The sequence below is a fragment of the Cyprinus carpio genome, chromosome A24 (genome assembly GCF_018340385.1).
Source record: "Cyprinus carpio isolate SPL01 chromosome A24, ASM1834038v1, whole genome shotgun sequence".
NCBI lineage: Eukaryota > Metazoa > Chordata > Actinopteri > Cypriniformes > Cyprinidae > Cyprinus > Cyprinus carpio.
Window position 1 is genome coordinate 12,257,757 of NC_056595.1, and position 24,231 is coordinate 12,281,987.

At 34.3% G+C, this 24,231-nt stretch overlaps 1 protein-coding gene across 4 annotated transcripts in view; it reads left to right on the top strand.

The window, feature by feature from the left end:
- LOC109051059 (transient receptor potential cation channel subfamily A member 1-like) overlaps positions 1–24,231 on the top strand; it is a 69,677-nt gene that overhangs the window by 28,926 nt on the left and 16,520 nt on the right. For 3 of the 4 annotated variants that reach the window (XM_042714209.1, XM_042714210.1, XM_042714211.1), the window contains 6 exons: positions 16,230–16,348; positions 16,556–16,718; positions 19,622–19,797; positions 22,264–22,374; positions 22,490–22,598; positions 23,454–23,599. In XM_042714209.1, the coding sequence (XP_042570143.1) occupies positions 16,253–16,348; positions 16,556–16,718; positions 19,622–19,797; positions 22,264–22,374; positions 22,490–22,598; positions 23,454–23,599 (801 nt within the window). In that variant the 5' untranslated portion in view covers positions 16,230–16,252. Of the gene's footprint in view, positions 1–13,983; positions 14,096–16,229; positions 16,349–16,555; positions 16,719–19,621; positions 19,798–22,263; positions 22,375–22,489; positions 22,599–23,453; positions 23,600–24,231 lie in introns of those variants that run through there. The other variant, XM_042714212.1, reaches the window with a different exon arrangement.

Consider the following 24,231-nt stretch of genomic DNA (forward strand, 5'->3'; position numbering starts at 1 on the left):
GTGCTTTCTCTTCATCCTCCGCAAATTAAGCTACTGTAGGTAGTCCGGTAACTAGACGTTTGAATAAATTAGCGTTTGCGATTTACAACGCGATTGACAATGTGAAAGTCGTGACATTTGCAAGTATGGTAACCCATACTCGGAATTGGTGCTCTGCATTTAACCCATCCAAGTGCACAAACCACAGCAGTGAGAAGTGAACACACCGTGAACACATACCCGGAGCAGTGGGCAGCTATATCCAGCGCCCGGGGAGCAACTGGGGGTTCAGTACCTTGCTCAAGGGCACTTCAGCTATGGGTATTGAGGGTGGAAGAGAGGCGCTGTTCATTCACTCCCTCCCACCTACAACTCCTGCCAGCACCGAGACTCGAACCTGCAACCTTCTGGTTACAAGTCCAAATCTCTAACCATGTAGCGAATACAGGAAGCTATCGATCAAGAAGGTATTAGGATTATGAATTATTTTTCATTTTTATTTTTGATTAATCACTTGGATTAATCATTCTTTTTACATCACTAATGTTTATTTGTAAATAGACAACCATACAAGGGTAATTGTTACTAAGCCTGCCCTTGGTACACCAATTTTCTTGTTCATTGCCCTCGCAGATTCCTGCAGCTAAGCTTGGATGTACATTAAATACATTCCATTAAAGGTTATTGATGACATGCCTCTTTTTGCACCATTACAATACTTATAGGCAACTAGTCATCATATCTCTAGTTCTTTAATGTATTTGCATTGTACTAAAGTGCGTTCATTTTCAATGGGCATATATGCGGCTGAAACAGGTAATCTAGTGCATCCCAAATTTTTTTTCAACATGAATATTTTAAATATAACATTATAGTCATAATGGCCTATCGCCTTTAGAAAAAATGTTTTTTTGAGGAGGTGGGGTAGTGCACAATAGGCCCCTGTGCGCGTGGCCTAAGCTTTTGTTCTTAATGCATTTTTTTTTCCCTTACATTACTTTTACTTTTATACTTTAAGTAGTTTTGAAACCAGTACTTTTACACTTTTACTTGAGTAAAAAGCTTGAGTTGATACTTCAACTTCTACAAAAGTCTTTTTAAACCCTAGTATCTATACTTCTACTTGAGTAAATGAATGTGAATACTTTTGACACCCACTGGACTTTAGTCTGCAACTTTAGGGATCTTATCTATTCACAAACAGCTTGTAACACTCCAAAGAGAAAGGAAAACTTGAAATTGCATCAAATGACCCCTTTAAATTAGGTAGGTCATTTTCAGCTGTGAGTGCAGGTTAACAGGTTAAAGCAAAAGGTGGTTTAACAAAAACACAAGGGGGTGATCCTTTTTCCAACTCAGATGAGTTTTTATTTATTTTTTTCTGACATGTTAGTGTTATATATTTCACTTGGATGTTATAAGAGTAAATACAGCTGGATAAAGCAAAAAAACTGTGTCCGTCATCATTTCAAGCTTCAAAAAAACAAAATGTGATTATTTTAAAGGGGGCTGATTATTTTCTATACCCACTGCATATGGAAGCTCTTTTCAGATTTGTGTCAGTGTTTTGTTTTAATCTTGATCTTTTAAACTATGAAGGTCGTGTTATGTTGGCTTATTTTTGGATTTTTACCAGAGCCAGTTACCTTCAAAAAATTCATCTTTGGTTTTTATTTTGCCAAAAGCTGTTCTGAAATGTGTCAGGACTGTTGTTTGAGAAGTTAGTCTGTTTTTTTTGTTGTTGTTGTTGCTTGTCATCTTTTATGCAGATGTTAAAGGAGCCAACCAGTGTTTTTATGAGCTCATGCAGTAATTTCAAAGAGTGCACAGATGGAACAAACTCACAATGTCCACACTGAGTCAGCACTGAGAAACTGTACTTATTTTTGATCTAGGGTGTGTTTGAAATGCAAATAGGGCATTTTATGCACAGAAGTGCTTCATGGGACCACATAAATATATTTTAAATCCTATGTTATTCTGAATGTCAAATGTTCTTCTTTTTAAACCTCAGGCTCTTCTACTCTCATTAAATCTTGCCTGTCAAAATATGTCCACAAGGTGGAGATGTGCTCATTAGCTATTAGCTGTACGCTTACCATCTGGAAACACAAACCCATTCAGTTGATTTTATTATTCATTGCTTAAAGGTTAATACTAGGGCCTGCCTGTGGGTTTGCAAAGGCAAGATCATGCAAATTAGCCCACCAAACTGGCATGACATAAAAAAGATTCATTGAACAACTGCAACATTTTTAAGGGAAAACAATAAATAATTATTCTGTACATACACTACTGTTCTACAGTCTTCTGTACATACACTACCATTGAATTTTTTTTTTTTTTTTTCAATAAAATGAATGTCTCAGCAAGGATGCATTAAATTGGTCAAAAGTGACAGAAAATACTGTACATTCATAATGTTACAAAAGATTTCTGCTTCAAATAAATGCTGTTCTTTTGAACATTCTATTCTTTTCTAACTCTCTGTTTTAAATTACATTTTAAAATGTTTCAATAGAAAACAGTTATTTTTAATTACAATTATATTTCACAATATTAGCATTTTAACTGTATTTTTGATCAAATAAATACAGCCTTGGAGAGCATAAGGGGTTTCTCTCATTATTATTTCAATCTTTACTTTCTAAAAAATAAAGATATTTACAGAACAAATTCATTTGTAGTTCAGTTTTAACCAATTAACAACAACTGTCATAACAAACTGCTGCACTTCCAGTGTAGATTATAAGATAAAAGCTCTTGCATAGACAACTTTCTGTATCGCCTATACAAAGGTCCGACCTTGTTTAACAAAATTTCATTCCCATTCCTCCATGATTTCAGTTCAAACTTGCTCCTCAGCACACTGGCCATACAGAAGATTGCACAGCTGCATGATTTTCCTGTAGAAAGGCAGATAAAAATAGTCAGCTTCAATCAGTGAGGTGTACAGAAAGCCCGTGGTGTGTTTTCTATCCAACTGCAATCCATGTCATGAAACTGTACACACTCCTTATTATGAAGCCTGAAAGGCTTTGCTGCACTTGTGACCTCTAGTATTGACCTCCGTGAGTGGTTCGGTACGGGAGGAAGATGCCTTTCATTATTCGGCGCACTTGAGAGCGATACATCTCGAGCTGGTCCATTCAGACCTTTCATGCCAAATAAGGCAGAGCATCAAGTGTGGCTTCTAACACTACTAAAAGTCTCGCTGTTGGTTGCTTTTTCTCAGTAAGTGGCCTGGGATAGAGCAAAGGAGACAGATGGTGGCGTGAAAATAAGATTAAAGCGAGTGGAAGGGGTGCAAGACAAGTGAACAAACTCTCTCAGTGAGAAAACGTGACCTATGCTCGAATTGATTCTGCTTTATTGGATTCAATTCATTGGGAAAATATGCATCAGTATATTAAAATGATCACTCGTGCATGTATCTGTAATGCGCTTAACCTGTCTGAGCTTTTCTCAATTGCATTTTTGCAGCTACATCAGTAAGTACAGACTTACAAATAATTAAGGGGACTTAGAGCTCAAAGGTGCCGGCCGACATAATGGAATATCCTCCTTAAACTGCTAGTTGTCACGCACAGAGAGCTTAAGAGATGCAGCTGAAAGACAATGAAAAACGGTTCACACAACGCTAATCCTGTAGATTTTACTGAGCCCTTGCAAAACAGCAAAATACCAAAGCACACATATATCCTTGACTTATTGCTTGACATTTATTTAAGAGTTAATTACTGATGTGTATGGATGTATTTGAAATACAATATAATTTAATAATAATAATGTAATTTAAAAGTAAAATTATATATATATATATTATGCTTCATTAAAAGTGTATTTTTATGAATTTGAGGAAAACTTTGGTAATGATACTTTTTAATATCAAGTATATAAATAAAATAAAGAACATTATATTAAAAGCACATGTAAAATGTAAATCAATACCTTTTAAAACACTGAAAACTTTTTATCATTTAAATTATTTAGTGTACTTTAAAAAAGTACAATTGGATTAACTGCATAATAAATTATATTTAAAATCAATATATTTTAAAATGTTCTTGTGTATGCTTTTATGAAATACACTTCCAGGACATTATTTCATAGCATATAGTGAAGAGTATACTTAATTATCCAAAAGGCTTAATGGAAGTGACAAGAGAAAGGAACATTCTCATGCAACTTTAAAAATAAATGTTCTCACGTTTTCAGAGAGGCACACCTTTGTACCTAAAGTGTCCATATTGATACCTTAAAGATACATACACTCACTGGCCACTTTATTAGGTACACCTTGCTAGTATCGGGTTGGACCCCCTTTTGCCTTCAGAACTGCCTTAATTCTTCATAGCATAGATTCAACAAGGTGTTGGAAACATTACTCAGAGATTTTGGTCCATATTGACATGATAGCATCACGCAGTTGCTGCAGATTTGTCAGCTGTACATCCATGATGCGAATCTCCCGTTCCTCCAAACCCAAAGCTGCTCTATTGGATTGAGATCTGGTGACTGTGGAGGCCATCTGAGTAAAGTGAACTCATTGATATGTTCAAGAAACCAGTCTGAGATGATCTGAGCTTTGTGACATGGTGCATTATCCTGCTGGAAGTAGCCATCAGAAGATGGGTACACTGTACTCATTCAGGGATGGACATGGTCAGTAACAATACTCAGGTAGGCTGTGGTGTTTAAACGATGCTCAATTGGTACTTAGGGGCCCAAAGTGTGCCAAGAAAATATCCCCCACACCATTACACCACCACCACCAGCCTGAACCATTGAGACAAGGCAGGAGGGATTTCATGTTCTTTACACCAAATTCTGACCCTACCATCTGAATGTCGCAGCAGAAATAGAGACGCATCAGTTACTGTTGCCTTTCTATCATCTCTAACCAGTCTGCCCATTCTCCTCTGACATCAACAAGGCATTTTCGTCCACACAACTGCCGCTCACTGGATATTTTTTCTTTTTTGGACCATTCTCTGTAAACTCTAGAGATAGTTGTGCATGAAAATCCCAGTAGATTAGCAGTTTTTGAAATACTCAGACCAGCCCGTCTGACACCAACAACCATTCCATGTTCAAAGTCAATTAAATCCCCTTTCTTCCTCATTCTGATGCTCGGTTTGAATTTCTGCAAGTCGTCTTCACGACATCTAGATGCCTAAATGCATTGAGTTGCTGCTATGTGATTGGCTGATTAGCAATTTGTGTTACCAAGCAATTGAATAGGTGTACCTAATAAAGTGGCCGGTGATTGTATAAGTACCTAAAGTGTACAATTAAGTACCTAAAAAGTACAAAAGTTTACTTTTTGAAAAGGTACCGCCCCAGTGACAGCTTTTGTACATTTTTTCTGAGAGTGCACAAGCAGTTGAATTTAGGGGGGAAACATGAATAGAATTTAAAATGATTAATTTAGAACACAGGAAATGGAAAAATGCTAAAACAAGTCCATAACTGTACAAAAGATACCCATTACACATATAATCATAGACATACTGTACTTTTACTTTTCACCTTAAATGCAGGACTTAAACGGACTGTTTATGGCCATGCAAACTCAGTAAAAACTTAAGAAATTCTCATGTCATTTTTATTAAGGCCTACCCAGCAGTCAGATAATGCACTGACCTTTGTGGAAAGGAATAACAGCAATTAGTACCACTGGAATACCTTACATGTAGATTGATCAGCCACAATATTAAAACCACTGACATGTGAAGTAAATAACATTTATTACATTTATATTTATTGTTACAATGGCACCTGGCAATGGGATATATTAGGCGGAAAGTTAAAAGTCAGTTCTTGAATTTCATGTTTTGATAGCAGGAAAAACGGGCAAGTGTAAATATCTAAATGACACTGACAAATAATGGCAAATTATGATATCTAGATGACTGGCTCAGAGCATCTAAAATACAGCAAGTCTTGTGGGGTGTTCGGTATGCAGCGATTAGTACCTACGAAAAGTGGTACAAGGAAGGACTACCTGGGTCCCAGCGTCAGGGTGCATGTGGGGAACGATGTCTAGCCCATCTGGTCTGAGCATACAAAACAGCTACTATAGATCAAATTCCTAAAAAACTTAGTGCTGGATATGATAGAAAGGTGTCAGAACACAGTACATCACAGTTTGCTGCATTTGGGGCTGTGTAGCCACCCTGTCCACTGCTGAAAGCACCTACAATGGATATGTGAGAGTCGGAACTAGACCATGAAGCAATGAAAGAAGGTTGCCTGGTCTGATGAATCACGTTTTTCTTTTAGATCAAGTCAATGGCTGGGTGCATGTGTGTTGTTTATCTGAGAAAGAAATGGCAGCAGGATGCACTATGGGAAGAAGGCAGGTGGATGGAGGATGGAGGCGGATGTCTGGACAATGTTCTGCTGGCCTTCATGTGGATGTCACTTTGGCACCACCTATCAAAAGACTGTTGCAGACCATGTACAACCCTTAATGGCAGTGGTGTTCCCTGATGGCAGTGACCTTTTTCAGCAGGATAATGCACACTGTCACACTGCAAAACTGAACATGACAAATAGATCAAGGTTTTGCCTTGGCCTTTAAATTCCTCAGATCTCAATCCATTTGAGCATGTCTGGACCAACAAATCAGATCCATGGAGGCCTCACCTCGAAACTTGCAGGATTTAAAGGATCTGCTGCTCATGTCCTGGTGCCAGATACTACAGGACATGTTCAGAGGTCTTGTGGAGTACACGCTTCAAAGCATCAGAGCTTTTTTTGGCAGCACAATATTAGGCAGGAGGTTTTAATATTGTGGTTGATCAGTGTTATTTAATTTCAAAACAGATTTATTTTAGGAATGGGTACCATTCCAACTATTGTAATATTGGTATCTCAGTTACTAACATTGTTTTTTCTAGTTTCCTATCAATGGATGTCTTTGTTGAATTACTAAAATCCGATAAAAATATTAGTGCAGAAGGGAAGTTTCACCAGCAGGGTGAACCTCAATCAGACCAGATTACATTTTCATTCAGAACTTCATGTGACCTTTAGAGAAATCATGATGATAGTAATATGAACTAATATGACCTTATTTTTTCTGAAGCCCAAACAGACTGATAGTCACACAACATTGGTGCATTTAGAGTTTTCTGACCATTTGAATTAGATTTTGAATACTCAGATGAGATCAGTCATTACATGTACAGTACATCATCTGCATGATCATTGGCTATGTAATATAATATGACTAGAAGTATTACATAGTAAAATAAGCACCAGCACACTAAACAAAAGTTTATACCAACCAGAGGAGGCCATACTGTAAGTACAATGAAATCCATTTTAGATGATAGAGTTTATAACTTCTGAGCATCTCTTTTGTGTGATGTCACCTGAAGTGAGGTATCTTATTTATGTATGAGAAAGCACATCCAACACATCTATGACTTCCAGTAGTTTGTCTTTTTCAGATTGGTGCATTAGACCAATACTTTACTGGTAGGAACAGATTTAATTGACTTGTAATGTTATTATATATTTTTATGATGCATCATTATTATAATTCCTGTCTTGTAAGATGCTTCGGATAAAAGGTTCTGCTAAGTAAAACAAAAAAAAAATTCTGTTCTCACTTTCCTGTCCCATATAATCTGGCTCATATGGTTTATTAAGTTATATAGCAGTCTGGCTCAGTAAGAATAAGATGCAGTTTCCTCAGTTTTAATTTATTGCTCTGTATTTAATGCACTTTTTGTTGTTCCATGCTCTTCAGTTTATTTCATAAGTGCATGTTCATATATAGGCTAAATACTCCTGATTGCTTTACTATACCTGTGCTTGTAAAAATATATGGAATCCCATTTCTGCCACAGAATAAAAAATAAAAGTAATTGACTATATGTTACAATTCAGCCTTTTATTTCCTGCAATTCTGAGTTTGTATCTCATAATTCAGTTTTTTAAAAGTTTCACGTATAGGCGACAATGTAGTTAAAACATTCCCGTTCACATGGATCTGCAAAAATGACTAAAGACACTGTATCATTCATCCCAGGCCATTAGTTGGCAATGCCACTTTGTAAAGAAACACTACACATTTATGCACATACCTATAGACTAAACACATAATACACATGTAATTAGCATGCATGGCCAAATAAAAATAACAAAAAGTATTTGTTACTTTTTATCTCACAATTCTGACTTTTTTCTTGCAATTGCGAGTTTATATCTCACAATTCAGACTTTTTATAGTACATTCACAATTCAGACTTTTTCTGCATTACACACTGACGAAAAACTGATGTTTCCTTGAAGTATTATAATGTCACAATTTTCCTTTTTTAAATTAATTGCGAGTTTATATCTCACAATTCAGACTTTTCTTCTCTGAATTGAGAGTTTATATCTCACAATTTTACATTAAATGACCCCTGTAAAATTGTCTGTGTCCTTTTTTCTTGCATCCCGGACGAGCCCCCAATTTGTTACTACCCCTGACTTGGGGGGAAGCTAAAAAGGACACACACAATCAAAGCTGTGCTCAAAAGAAAAGACTTTACTAATGAGAAAATAATTAAAAAAATGGAAAAATAAAAACATTAAAGAATACTTCAAGGAAACATCAGTTTCGTCAGTGTGTAATGCAGGGTGTCTGTATGAATGTGGAATGTACTGTTGCGGTGTTGTAAAAAATGTATAAAGCAACCCAAACCTAAAGCAAAATGGGGCAAATCAAAACAAAACCAAAGATAATCCAGAAATGAAGCAAACAAAGAAAACTCAGACAACCTCCAACCCAAGTCCCCCCATATTAACTCATCCAGCAGTCTCTTTTAAAACAGGTGCAGTCAATGAACCCGCCCATTAGGCTAAGTCATAGGCGGGGCAACCAATTACCATGCTCCCAAAATAAAAGTGCAGGGACCGTCACAGGGAGTAACTAACTAAAAGTGGAGACACTAACTTAACTACATTTCTCAGTAGTATGGCAGTATTTAAGTAGTGTAGCATTTACATTAAAGAACTAACAAGCACTTTAAGAAGCAGCAGTGTAATACAGCCAAACTCCATATCACTGTTCATAATAATGTTTATAGTACTTTAATAATTTGATAGTCAATGCAGTCCAGTAAATAAATTAATTTAGACATATAGGTCACAAAATATAGTTAGCAGAATGGTTGCCTAGAATCACACAGAGGGGCAGTTACGCTGATGTAATGAGGTAACAGGTGTGTGTTTATACAGTGTTTTACAACCACTTTGCATATGGCTCAGCTAATTATAAGGACCAGTGTTGTGATCAGGTCAAATCAAAATCAGGTCTCTATCAACAGTTAATAGTTTTACCAAATTATATCAACAGTTAATAGTTTTACCAAATTAATAGTTAATAGTTTTACCAAATTATACCAAATTATACAAAATTATACCAATAGTTATACCATTATACCAATATATATGGTAAATCTAACATGTACCTCATTGCACATATAAAATAATTCATAGTGTTGATTTCTGTAAGTACAGCACATGCAGAATATTAACATACTGTAATAACCTGTCCATTTCGGATGTCAGTGTCAATGTAAAAGCCAAACTACAAACAGATTTGCACAGAGTGCTCTCTACTTTGCCAGGATTCACAATTATATAAAAATAAAGCTGATAATACTCAGTTCTTGAGTCTTTTAAAAAGTAGCTTCAAAGACATTTGGGGAATGTGGAGGAGCTTGCCCATGACAATCTGTACATGATCATGTTTCATTGTTATGTGAAAAGCATTAGATGCAGTCCAAATGGCCCATAAAGACACTTAGTAATTTGCTATGGGTCAGTAAGGACAACTGGGAACATTTATCAGAACATGAGTGATATTTAAAGCCCATGAAATGGTCAGAAAAAAATTGTATGTTTAATTGTAATTGGACTTCTGAAAAATTGGACTTCTAGGATAGTGCCAATCATGTGGATCTTTATGAAAGGTACGTCCCACCTTTTTATGGTGTTCACTGTTTTTTTATTTGCTTTGTGGTAAGGATGCTTATGTAGAGTAATTAAACTGTCAGGAAATTACTGAAATATGACCTTGGGGAAGGCAAATATTCAGTCATGATTTTGCACATGCTCATGACAGGTGTTCCCACAAAACTGAACAGATACACACAAGCTAAGCTAATAGCAACCTATCTCTTAAGTACAAACACAGTCTCTAAAAGAGGACACTATGGGAACCAGGGGTTGATTTTTCATTAAAACTAACGGACAACGTTCTTTTTCTTTCTTTCTTTCTTTCTTTCTTTCTTTCTTTCTTTCTTTCTTTCTTTCTTTCTTTCTTTCTTTCTTTCTACATAATATAGTAGATATAAAATTAGAATTAAAAAAGAAATTCATTCATTCATTCATTCATTTATACTTATATAGTGTATAGAGAATATAGTGCATCATTTCCAAACAAGTTCTGATTTTTTTTTTTTATTTATATAGTGTATAGAGAATATAGTGCATCATTATTTGGTATATATATATATAGATATGTATATATATACTTTTTTTTTTTTTTATATATATATTTAAATACTTACATGAAAAATATGAATTAATATTTATTAGTTCATCATATTAAATATTAGTTATTAATATTAAATATTAATAACAACTTTATTGGGTTTGTGTATTTAGGATACATAAAATATTATATATGAATTTAGAATTAGCAAGACAACTCATTCGGCAATTTTTTACGAAATACCACAGGATGTTATCAAACATAATTTACAATGCAGTGGAAATCACGCTAATTCAAAGTATTTTTTTTCTCTTTACAGGAATATAATACATCATTTGTCCACATTAAAATTTTAAAATGTTGTTTAATACAAAAAAATGAATGAATATTATTTTAATTAATTCATAATATTAAATATTAGTTTATTAGTATTAATTATTAATACAATATTAGTCTTGTGTATTTAGGATGCACAATATTCTCTGTATGGTATTATGTTATCAAACATAATTGAAGATGCACTCTTAAACTATGTTTCAAAGGAAAATAATTCTTCTGTGATGGACATTGGTTGTGTGCTGTTTATTATAACAATCACAATCTCACATTTTAAATGATAAAGGAGATACAAATATTTGAATGGACTTGAAGAGATATGGATGGATATGGGACAATCTGTTTGTCCTTATCTGCCATAGTAAAAAAAAAAAAAAAATAGAGCATGATGAGTATGCCTCTGTATTTAGCTTTCTCTCTTATGTTTATAAATAATCATAAAGTAGGAACATCTGCTCAAAACTCACTTGCTCAAACCTTATAAATATTTCTACCCACTCGAGAGTGTTTCATGGACTATCAATGTAATGCAAGTTGCAGATGAGTTTTACAAACTGCTGAGAGCAATATCCTCATGTTGATTAGTTTCCTACACGATGCTTATGGTGTATTATGCAAAACATTCATGAATTTTGAAATATATGACTATATATGAGGCAGGTAGTAAACAAACACACCACATCCACAGTGAGAATACGATAATTCCTGATATCCCCCACGATACGGTGTAATCCCTAGTTAATGATGTATTTTATCAAATAATCCTTCTTTATAAACAGTATGCCCACTTTTAATTCCAGCCTTTCCTTTCCCAAATGAATATTGGATAATCCATGTGATCATCAGCCTTGATTTGATCTTGTAGCAAAGAACTGCTTTGTGATAAAATATCAAGGGGATTTACCGTAGAGACAGATTGAAGTGTGAGCTTTATCAGATCACGCATGGTTGTGTTAGGAGGTTCAAGGGACAAAGGGTGGACAGTTTAAGGACAAGCCTCAGAAATATGATTAATATTGAGGGGAGATTTTCAAACGTGACCTTGACAATGTCAGAATCCCTTCTGTAAGTGTCAAAGATTCATTTTAGAGTCGTCATGGGATAGGTCACGGATATGTGACAACCAACAATGACTAATTAAATAAAATGTATATTCTTTTTTTTGTGCAGTGAGGAACATTACAAAAACTAAACATATAAAATGTAAGCCTATATTTAAGGTTTATGTATTTTAATTATATATAAAATGTCCATTCATAAAACTTAATAATGTTTATTTGTTAGTCATAACAAATAAGGAATGAGATTTACTGTCTGTATTAATGCTAATAAACTAAATACTTTTTAAATACACAATAACCAGGCTTATGTATCACTCATCAATAAAACCAATTTATTATAATGTAAGCCAATCTCATACGTTTTAACCAAATAAATATTCAGATTTTCACAATTAACAGATGCATCCTGTTTGTAAGGAATGCGAATAAATATACAGGCATGTGATCAGTTAGAGACAAAAAAGGAAAATCTGACCATGCCACACCCACACCCACAAGCCACGCCCCCAGCACTCATTATTAAAAATATATACTTTAGCACATTAAAAGATATATATTTTATTGTAAAAATATATACTAAAATAAATACTAAAAAAATAAAAAGGAGCATTTAATAATCATGACAACAATATAATAATATATTATAATAAAGTACTATAATATATTATAGTAAAGTATATAGAATGTTTATTATTATTAAAGTACCTGCCAAAAGTTTGGAAACATTACACTTATTTATGATTTTGGAATAACTATCTTCTGCTCATCAAGGCTGAATTTATTTGATCAAAATAAAGTAAAAAAAAAAATAAAGTAAAAAAAAATAAATAAATAAAAAAAAATAGTGAAATATTCCAAATACAAAAAAAAAAGTTTTAAATTTTAATATATTATAAAATGTAATGTTATTCCTGTGATGCAAAGTAGGATTTTCTTCCCCACTACTCCAGTTTTCAGTGTCACATGATCTTTTAGAAACCATTACAATTTATTTGACTCTCAAGAAACATTTCTGATTATTATCAATGTTGAAAACAATTTTGCTGCTTCATATTTTGTGTGGAAATGATGATGCACTTTTTCAGGATTTTTTGATAAATATAAAGCTTAATGAACAGCATTTATTTGCATTTATCATTTTTTTATTATTAAATTTGTTAATGCATGTATTAAATAGAAATAATTGCAAATGTCTTCACTCACTTTTTGTCACTTTCATGCATGATGAATGAATAATATTAATATCTCTTTTTTCTCTCTTTTTTAAATCTTATACAAATGTTTGAGCGGTATCATTGTTTCCACAAAAATATTAAGCAGCAATTTTGTTTTTGATAATGATGATAATTGTTTATTTTGCAGCAAATCAGCATATTAGAATGATTTCAGAAGGATTATGTGACACTGAAACTTCTTTGTGAACAACAACAGATTTATAAACGTTTCTATTGACGAATGTTGCATTCCCAAATGCAAATTAAAGCGGCTCAAACCAAGCGCAGCACTAAAAGTGAATCACAACTACACACCACTGCCTATTATATAATTACATCATAACCGTGAATTTTATGACAGCACTACCATAAAATTCCCCCCCCCCATAAAACAACAACAACAAAACAACCTAGGATCTACGCGAATCACATGGGTCGTCCCTCAGAGGTAGGAAAATACGAAATCCGTATTTATAACTACGGAAGAATCACATCCCCTGAATATATTTACATATGTATTAAAAATGAACAATTATTATTATATGATATTATATATAAAATCTAAATAAATACAAAATCATATTATATTTACCTTCTTTTCTATTTAATCTGTTCTGTAGTCTAATAATATTAACAAGGACGAACCAAAAATTCATATTTTCAAGAGTTTAGTCTACTTCGAGGAAAGCCACAAGAAAGTGCAGTTTTTTCTGTTTTCAAGATTATTATTATTATTTTTTATTTATTTTTTCCCAGTTCTGGGAAGTAATACAACATATAAAACCACAGGCCATTGTCCAGACGTGTAATTTACCATAAGCATTTGAAGTACTGAAATCTCATGTCAAATTAGCATGGCCTTTAATGACTGCATCAGATGACATTACCTCTGAGTGAGAGCCACTGTAACTGGATCTCCTTCAACCAACACAGTATATAACTCACTTCATATTGAGAGAGAGCAAGACCACAGCGCTCAACTGCTCAGCAGACACATCATCTAGGTAGGAAAGAGTTCCTCTTCTTTATGGCATCTAATAAAGAAATGTTTAAACAAGTAGTTTGTGATGCATATGGTAGAACAGAGATTTTATGACGTAAGATTAGTATATTTTCAATTACAGTTATGAATTGTGCCATTATATGCCTTTATATTAAATATAAGTACAGCCTGGTGCTGTATGATTTCTTTGGATTTTAAGCTAAATATATTTTTTGATAAAAGATTTGTATTGACTATCAAACCTAATTTCAATATATATATTCAATTTAAGTACAGCCATATATATATATATATATATATATATATATATATATATATATATATATATATATATATATATATATATTATATATTTTTTTTTTTTTCATTTTGTCAAGTGAGTATTGTGGATAAAAAGATTTTATATTTATTTTATATCCTTATTTATTTAATGCATTATTTTGTACTGCTGTTGCTTATTGTTAGGAGTATTAACTCCAGTATTTTGTTTTTCTGTTACGGCTGCCTGTTTATCCTTATGTGGTTTTGTTCCTGTTTGTTTAGCTCTTTAGTTAATTTGCTCGTTAGTCATTATTAGTTAACTTCCTCCACCTGTTTTCCCCTTCTTCGTCAGCTGCCTTATTTAAAGTCTTCTTCCTGTTAAGTAGTTTGTTGATTATTGTTTCGTGTTGATGTTTTACGTCTACACTGAGTTATTTCCTGTATTTTGTGTGTCTTATAATTAAAGACTTTTCGTTGTCGATTATCCCCGTCTTCTTCGCCTTCCTTGACTGCAACACTTATATTTTCAGGGGCAAGTTTTAATAACAAATCTATTTTTGAGGTCAGTGTTGTTCATTGGTTGATGAAATAAAGACCACTACAATTTACATCTCTGCACACCTGTGCAACGGGCCATATTCCAAAAACTACAGCAGCCCAGGTCTGTCTTTAGCATGTTTGCTCACTGCCTGGCAACCCTCTTTAGTGCTTCATCTTGAAAATAAATAGACTTCCTGTATTCACTGTGCCTGCTGCAAATTGCACAGATGCAAACCCATCAATTAGTGCACTTATCTGAAAGAGGATACAATGCATTTGCCTTGAAATTATTTTTTTTTTATTACAAAGAATACACAAAAGATGAAGATACATTGCTTCGATCTGAATTTAAAAACACGTGGATACTGTTAGCAAGTGTTCATAGGATGTTCAGTAACTTGACACCTCAGTCTAGGAGGCTCAGAGTGTGGACAACTGTAAACACTAGCATTTTCTGTACTTCTGTCGGACAGGGAGTTGTTGGGTGTATTTGATATGGTTTTTGTGCATTTTAAGTAAGTGATTCTGATAGCAAAAATAAAGTATATAATCTATATTTACATATTTAAAAAAGATTTTGTCATTAGCTTCAGTGTAGTACAGTGTAGTAGCCTGTAGTGAAGAAACAGCAACATTTTCAAATGGGTTGCTTGACTGTGTTCAACACGGTAAATTGACATATTCTGTCATAAGTCAAAAGTTTCAAATATGTTCAGTTCTCCCTCTATAACTAAGTAATCAAACTGTCTTTGATTAAATCTATTCAATGCTACTTTAAAGCTGGACAATGTGGATATTGAAGTTCAGTGATGTGAAAGTAATCTTTGCTCCATGGTAAAAAACCCAGAAAAAGGACAAAAGAAATAATGAATATCGACTCACACTTTCAAAAAGTAATTCCGTCCTCGATTAAGAAGCCAGTTGTCATTTTAAGTAGACAGATTCACTGAAGTGGAGGCGTAATTTTTTTGTTTTATGCATATAATGTGTGCCAAATGGTCTGAATAGCTCAGGCGATGTGCCACAAAAATACTACTTGTATAGATTCATACTTTTCTCTCTTAGACTAACACTAATATCGGTGAGAGGCTCTTTTAAAGCTTCACCATCCATTACAATGGCTTTATTGCTATAATGCTTTAATAACACCAGCCTCTGAGAATTTGCATGGCAGGCTGGCATCGCTGTCACTTTTGGTGTTATTGTGTGCAATTCTAATCACCTGCTCTCAGTTCAAACATGAGCCTCAGCACACAAAAGCAGCTGCTAAAGCAAACACAATCAATACCATTCTAAGGATGTTATTAATATCAGCGATTGCATTGTCTTTACAGAATATCCTCACTAAGCTCACCAAATGCAGTTTGGAAAGGAGTTTATGAGGCAAAACAGCTTCTACAAATGTGTGATAAATGAGGAGGAAACAGATCTGGATTCTGCAGATGTGTTTGAGGTATGTGTCATTTCTCCTACACACGGTATGTGTTTTAAAGAGCTGGGGGTGGAGGGGAGTACAAATATTTACTGAAAATGATGCCATCAGCACATGTATATGTTTACTCAGAAAAAAATACCAGGTTAAACTGAATCGGACTTTTATTACATTGTACTTCACTTCCTTTCCTTGGCAAGATGCTTTCATAATCTGTTCCTCTGTCAGTTGGCTTTCAAAGGGAAGGCCTCTGCCATCGACCACCTTAGCCGGAAAAATCTGGAACACCTTAGCTTCAGGGATGAGAATGGAGCTAGTCCACTACACTATGCTTCAGCCGGAGGACACCTGGACATAATTCGCCTCATTGTTTCTGTCGTGGGCCCTGAGGGTAAGAATTACTTCTTGACAAGGTTTTAAAGTGTGATGTAATGAAAATAGCGACAGATCTTTATATCTGTATTGTGACACATCCGAGTGGAACGGATTATCAAAAACGAGTTAGAGTTGTGATTTTTGCTGCCTTGGAAGTTGGATGTCACACCCAAGTAGAACATGTTCCACTAGAGAAATCAGAAAAAAATGTAATAGAGTTCACTCATGTTAGCATTAGCAGTATTAGCATAAACAAAGCATTTCACTACATTTTGTAACTTGCAGGCACTCACATAGACCATAGCAACATGTTCACAGTGCAGACATGCAGTAATGCATGTATGACTCAATAATGACACTGGAATATAACAGAAGCTTTTTAAACATTATAGCATTTATAGCTTTCACTTACTTTTTACGTAGGGAGCAGCCATCTTGAATTCTCAACTTGGGGTTGAGCGAGGCGGACAGAGTTCCCGAGAACGAATTCCGAACACCAATTCGCTTGAGCGTTCCATTTGAAAAATCTGACATGGAGCTCTGAATTTCCTACCTCCGATGACAAATCGAATGCAGCATTTGTTTTAACCATCAGTTTCTGAATGGATGGAGGCAAATCTGAATGCGACATTGAGGTTGATTTAAGCGTACTAAATGATTGGAGAAGTCCTGCAATACTGTATGTCACAAGAGAGAAGTTTCAATGGAAGATCGAGTTATGAAATTTTGATTAAAAATTATGAGCTCAAAAATAAGAAGTAAAAAAATTCACAGTAGTGTTCACAATTGTGCTGCAGAGATATATTTGTAGGCCAAAACTGGAAAATGAGTTGGCATATTAGCACTTTGGGATCCATTGTCCTGAAATCAATGTTTTTTTGTTTTGTTTTTCTGCAATAAGGTCTGTGGTGAAAACAAGCTCAAAAGGTTTTCACATTTTATTCTACAGCATAAAACATATTAGCAGTACCACCTTGTGATTTTTTTTTAAGCTTAAACTTATCTTGAAAAGGCGATTGTCTACTGCCTAAGTGGCTAAATGAAACCACAAAGGTTGTTAGGGATATTAAACTCCATCAGACTGAACAGGTAAACTAATTTAAATACTGAAAAAGTTGTGAAAAGCTTAATGTTGCTGATGAAAAAGTCATGCAACCATGGTGCAGTTTGTTTATAGCCTACATTTTGCTTTTTTACTTCTGCCGATTGTATTTCAGCTTCAAAATTCATAAAAGATGTGCTCATTTTGTCAGACTATCATGATAAACAAAATGTGTTAGAATCATATACTGAAAATAGATATTTCAATTTCTTTTAAAGGTGAAGTAAGCAATTTCTCCACTATTAGCTGAATCAAATGTAACCTGCAAAATAATGTTTTCAAACAGGTTTGCCACACACTCTCCTCACTCTTCTGATCAGTTATCAGTCAAGCAAACACCAAAATCTGACATTTTCATTTTAAATGAAAATCTGACACCCCAGAAATGTAACTGGCAGTTTGTAGATAGTTGTAAGACTAGATTTAGAACAATATACAGTAAAAAGGAAAGGACTTTAAGGTTTGGGATCCAGTTCTAGGAATTAAATAATTGAATCCAACTTTGAGGCAGCAAATAAATCATCTACTTAATCTGCATAAAATGACATTTTAACCATCATAACAAACAACATATTTTGAGAAATTACACTCGAGTCTATGTTTTGCACTAATTGCATTGTAAATATATAGATCTTATTTGAAGGCATTGTCCTTAGGCTTTGTTAATTCACCCCAGTCTTTTGCTATTCAGATCACATCAGGTCAGTGTCTCATTATGCTCTAATGATTATAAAACTATCACATAATCTCCCCAGGGATCACACACTTACGTCACAGGGAGGCTTATTGTGAACGCAGTACTTCAATAAATCATAGACAAAACAGAGCAACCAGTTAACTCTCTACAATGGAAAATCCCAAATTATATTCAGAGTGCACATTTCTCTTCCTAATTACATCTATTACAGAGCAATATCCTGCTGAAATAAACAAACCAGCACAAGGTGGGAAGTTGATCTCCTTCTTAGATGATCAGTTTGATATGTGTTTAGGTACCTGCTAGCTGGTTAGAATGGGAGATCAGTTGACCAACCAGCTAAATACATGTGATCCCCCGATCCCCCCCCCAAACCCAGCAAAAAAAAAAAAGTTCAAGCCCTGCTAGCAGCCAGTTCTAAAGATTTCATTTGTCATGTCAACCACAGTGCTGACTGCATGCACAATGTTGAACCAAGCATAACGTAGTGAATACCAGTACACACACACACACACACACACACACACACACACACAAGTCACAAAATATTGCAAAAAGCTGGAATATGAATATAACAGAATGTTGGGTGGATAATTATCTTTTCGAAGGAGAAAAGCAAGATATTAAATGAGACACACCAGGCTTATGCAGAAAAGCCATTTTCTGTATCTGTTCCAATGACAAAATTATCTTTTCTTTGTCTGTATTCAGACAGAACAGAGGCATAAACTTGAAGTGCTTCAAAACTAAATTAAAACATTTTATAGGCGTAAATCCATTAATAGTTTCCATATAGAAAATATGCCTTTTATATGAAACATTATTTCAGCCTGTATGTTAAATAAAGTGAAAATGTTTATTTTTTATTTTTTTTTATTTTTTTTGACTGAATTTGAAATATAAGGACAAAAGCATTTGTGCTTGTTTCATAATCATTCTTACAAATATTTTTCTGTTATTTGGTAGAATTTGATAATCATTTCAAAGTCATTATTTGCACCTTTCCGCCTAAGGTGGTCTTGTTGCTATCACACTGATTGCATCTGAATGCTTCCTGAATGTCCTACTGTCCGGAACGCCACAACAACTCCATATGAATTCAGTGTTTCTTGCTGTGTAGAGCTGAATGTACAGGACGAGCAGGGCAGAACTCCTCTGCACTGGGCTGTAGAGCAGGATCAACTGCATAGCTGTGCATTACTGCTGGAGCTGGGTGCTGACCCCAACATCCTCAACAGCGCCATGATGGGCCCTCTGCATCTGGCTGTCACAAAGAAATACAATCATCTAGTAGAGGTCAGTAACACATGCTGCTGGGAATCCGCTGGTGTCACAGTCAGGGCAGAGAGCAGCAGTAGATATGCTGTTTGCAATCTGTTAAATAATTTGTCATTATGTGCATTAGACTGTATCAGATATACTGTACTGGTCAACGGTGTCCAAGGTACCCAATAAATGGATCAAGGCTGCATTTATTTCCTTAAAAAAATACAGTAAAAACAAAAATATTTTTAAATATTATTACAATTTTAAAGAACTGCTTTCTATTTTAACATATTTTAAAATGTAATTTATTATTGTCATAGCAAAGCTGAATTTTCAGCAGTCATTACTCCAGTCTTCAATGTCACATGATCCTTCTGAAATCATTCTGTTTTTGAGACTGTCAGTCTGTTTTGGGGGTGTTTTCAGTTACTCTTTCTGCAGACTGCATCATAATGCAAGGTGACAACATTTTCTGTATAAGTGAGTCATTTGAATCATTTACGCAACTGATTTGTCTACAAAACACTAGCTACATCTTAAATCGCTTACCTACTACCTACTTAAAACTTACTTTGTGACCAAAAAAAACGTATGTTCTAGTAGTATGAATGAAATTCGGATGAGCTACAGTACTTCCACCATATTGTCTTCCAACAACTCCTTTCCTGTGGCTTCATGGAATAGAAAAGTGTCCATCGATTGCACACTCCAGAATCTCAGGTGGCATAAGTAGTAAGTCATCTGGGTACATTTCATCTACTTCATCTTTTATCAAATACAGTGAATTCGGACAGTATGAAAGTTGGCATATTTGGACACAGGGCCTGATTCATTACTTAATTTATTAATTGTTTTTTTTTCAAGTGACTGCCTGAAATCAGAATAGCATTCTAGCTTAGCATTATTATTTCTAATTGTAATAGTAGTATGCTAATATGCCTTAGGCAGTCGTGTCCTAATGGTTAGAGAGTCGGACTTGTAACCTGAAGGTAATGGGTTCGAGTCTCAGGTCTGGCAGGAATTGTTGGGGGGGGAGTGAATAACCAGCGCTCTCTTCCACCTTCAACACTACGACTGAGGTGAGACCCTTGAGCAAGGAACCGAACCTCCAACTGCTCCCCAGCCGCCACAGCCATATGGCTGCCCACTGCTCCAGGTGTGTGTTCACAGTGTATGTGTGCACTACTGTGTGTGCACTTGGATGGGTTGAATGCAGAGCACAAATTCCGAAAATGGGTCACCATACTCTGCCACACTTCACTTCAATTCACTTCTGAATTCAGTCAGTGTCTTTATGGGTGAGTCATTGAATTATTCATTCAACCCATTCACAACACTGATTCATTCATTCAGGGATGAAACACGGAGACACAGTGGATGATTCTGCCATGACTTTTTTGGAGCTGTTTTCATTGGCAGAGGGAATTATTTTATTTTTTAAACTTAACTAAAAATAGTGATATTAATCATACATAATAAAATATAATTTGTTGTTACTACTGTAAATATATATTCAATTATTATTGGATCTCCTCCAATACTTTCAGAATCTTTACTTATTAAAATTATTTTTATTTCTGTATTTCAAAAAAAAAAAAAAAAATAGATTGACATATTTTAATGACAGTATATTTATTGAACAAAAAAATTCTTTTATTTTTCAAAATAAGCAGAGAATAGTACATAATTTGCTAAAGTGATTGTTTTTAACAAGTATTAACTTAGACATTATATAAAAAAATAATAATAATAATAAAAACATTATTTTAACTGAAGTATTTGTATCAATACCGTGTGCCTTTTCACACAAAATATGTTATGCCATCAATTTTCAATACAAACGTGTATGTGTGTGTGTATATATATATATATATATATATATATATATATATCTATATAGATATAATAATAATAATATATAATATAATATAACATATATAATATATATATATATTTTTGTTTTTTGTATAGGTTAGTTTTTTTTTTTTTTTTTAAGTTTTGGGTTAGATGACTTATAATGCTTAAACATAAAACAAAAAATAGACAGGTAGCCTTGATAACTAACTGAAATAAAATAAGTTGAATAAAAAAATATTAATGAATACTATAGTTTGTTTTTTTATTTATTATAATTTTAAAATGGCTTTGGTTAAAGTAAATGTAGTTTAGGTAATGTAGTGTATTGTATATTTTATTTTTTTTTTTATTGTAATATAGTAGTTATGTTATGCTAATATTATTGCTGTTGATCTGAATATCATCACTCTGTAATTACCTGTGGTCTCATGCGTACAGCCGAATCACAGTCATACCAATATCCCCAGCAACATTTATGCTTGCTTGATTTAGGTGGGATAGCATACGGACAGCTCAGCGGGAAACTTGAAGGCATCTTCGGTGCAGAATCTGCTTTCTGTCAGAGTGAAATGCTGGAAGAATTATACTGATGGAGTGCCATGCGGAAATTGATGATCGTTTTATTTGTGCTTGGCACAGGTCCTTTTACAGTCCTGTGACAAAACAGATGCCAATCTGGAGGGGGATCTGGGAAACACCCCTGTGATGCTGGCCTGCTGCACTAATAACTGTGATGCTATACAGTTTCTTGTGAGTACAAAAGAGCCATAAAAATAAACACACACACACACACACACACAATGACTGACATAATCCTCATTTCCTCATATTGTGTGATAAATGAGATTATTTTCTTTCCTTACAGTTCAAACATGGTGCCAAGATGTGTATTCAGAACAAACTGGGTCACTACGCTATCCATACGGTTGCTTTTGCAGGTGCCAAAGAGGCCATGGAGCTGGTTTTGAAAATTGGCAAGTGAATTTAATATTCTAATTCCACCAATTCAGTATGACGAATCCACTCCCAACCCATTCACCATGCAGTTTAGACAGGCACTGTGACTGTGCACAATACATGGGTGGTCTTCTGTTCCGGAATGATGTGTTTCAGATATAAATATTTGTGGGGTTTTCTGACAGCTCCCTTGGGTTGAAAGACAAATGACACAGTTTTCATTTACATTACAGTCCAATATTGTCAGATTCTTAAATGCAAAACAGTTCAAACAGATAGAAGGGTCAACATGTCAAACGTGACTGCCAGCCTTCAGAGCTATTTGCAAGCATGTCACATGGTGACCAAACAAAGCAGTCATGCTTTCATTGTGATTGAGGTTTTTGACATCACCAAATGTCAGCCAATGTCAACTTACAGTTCACTGAAAAATTAAAATTCTGTCACCATTTAATCATCATGTCATTCCAAACCAGTTTTGCTTTTTATTTTCCTATTGTAAATTTGAATAATGTAAACCTCTTTTTCCATGAATTTACAATAAATGGTGACTTGATGCAAAAAAAAAAAAAAAAAAAAAAAGGACTGGCGCTTCAAATAAGTTGCAAAAGGGGTCCATATGCATCATGGCCTATTGTTTTATCTATTGTATGACTCCAGAAGACTTGGAATATAGAGCATGAGTTGTTTGTTTGTTTGTTTGTTTTTTGTTTGTTTTTGTCATTTTGGCCCCTTTCAGTGTACATGTTTGGTAAGATATGAGTCAAAGAAATTATGACAGTTTTGTTTTGATGCTTTATTCCTCTGTATGAATTGACAAGTATGGAAAAATTAAGCTGAACTCATCTCTACTGTTACTCACCCTCATAAAGGAGAAGAACTGGGCCTTTCCACTTCAGTGCACATTAATTATTTGGATAAGTCCAAAAGTACTCCCCTCCATCTGGCTGTACGTGGGGGCAACATTGAGGTGATCAAACTTTGCATCATTAAAGGAGCCAGAGTGGATCAGCAACAGGTAAGTGCTGTTTTTAAGAGGTATAAAAAAATCTCTTTTTAAATATAAAAGCTAACAAGCATACCTAAAATGATCAAAGGAATCAGATGGCCCAAGGCTTGTGACAAAAAAACTCAGGGAGTCCTTGGCAGCCCACTGAACTGTATAGTATTGTAAAAAGTTATTATTATTATTTTTATATAAACTGATTGGAGAGAATCCAAAATTGTAAATTATTTAATCTGTGGAACATATAAGATATTTTGAAATATTTTTTGTCCATAAAATGGAAGTCAAAGGTAACCTCAATTGTTTGGTTACAAACATTCTTCAAAATATCTTATTTTATTTCCCACAGAATACAGAAAGTCATACAGGTTTGAAATAACATGAGGGTAAGGATGATGGCAGAATTTTTCATTTTTGAATGAACTATTCCTGTGGGCAGCACTCTGATATAATAATTATTTAATTATTATTATTATTATTTTATAACCTGACTTTCTTGACCCTTTCTCAGTCCCTCTTATGCCAACAACAGTTCAAAGTTAACCTTAGGTTTCTATTATTTTCACACTAAATAATATGGAAGCCCATTTCCGCCACATAATTAAAATCATGTTCTGGTAAATCATAAGTAATTTTTTCTTCGC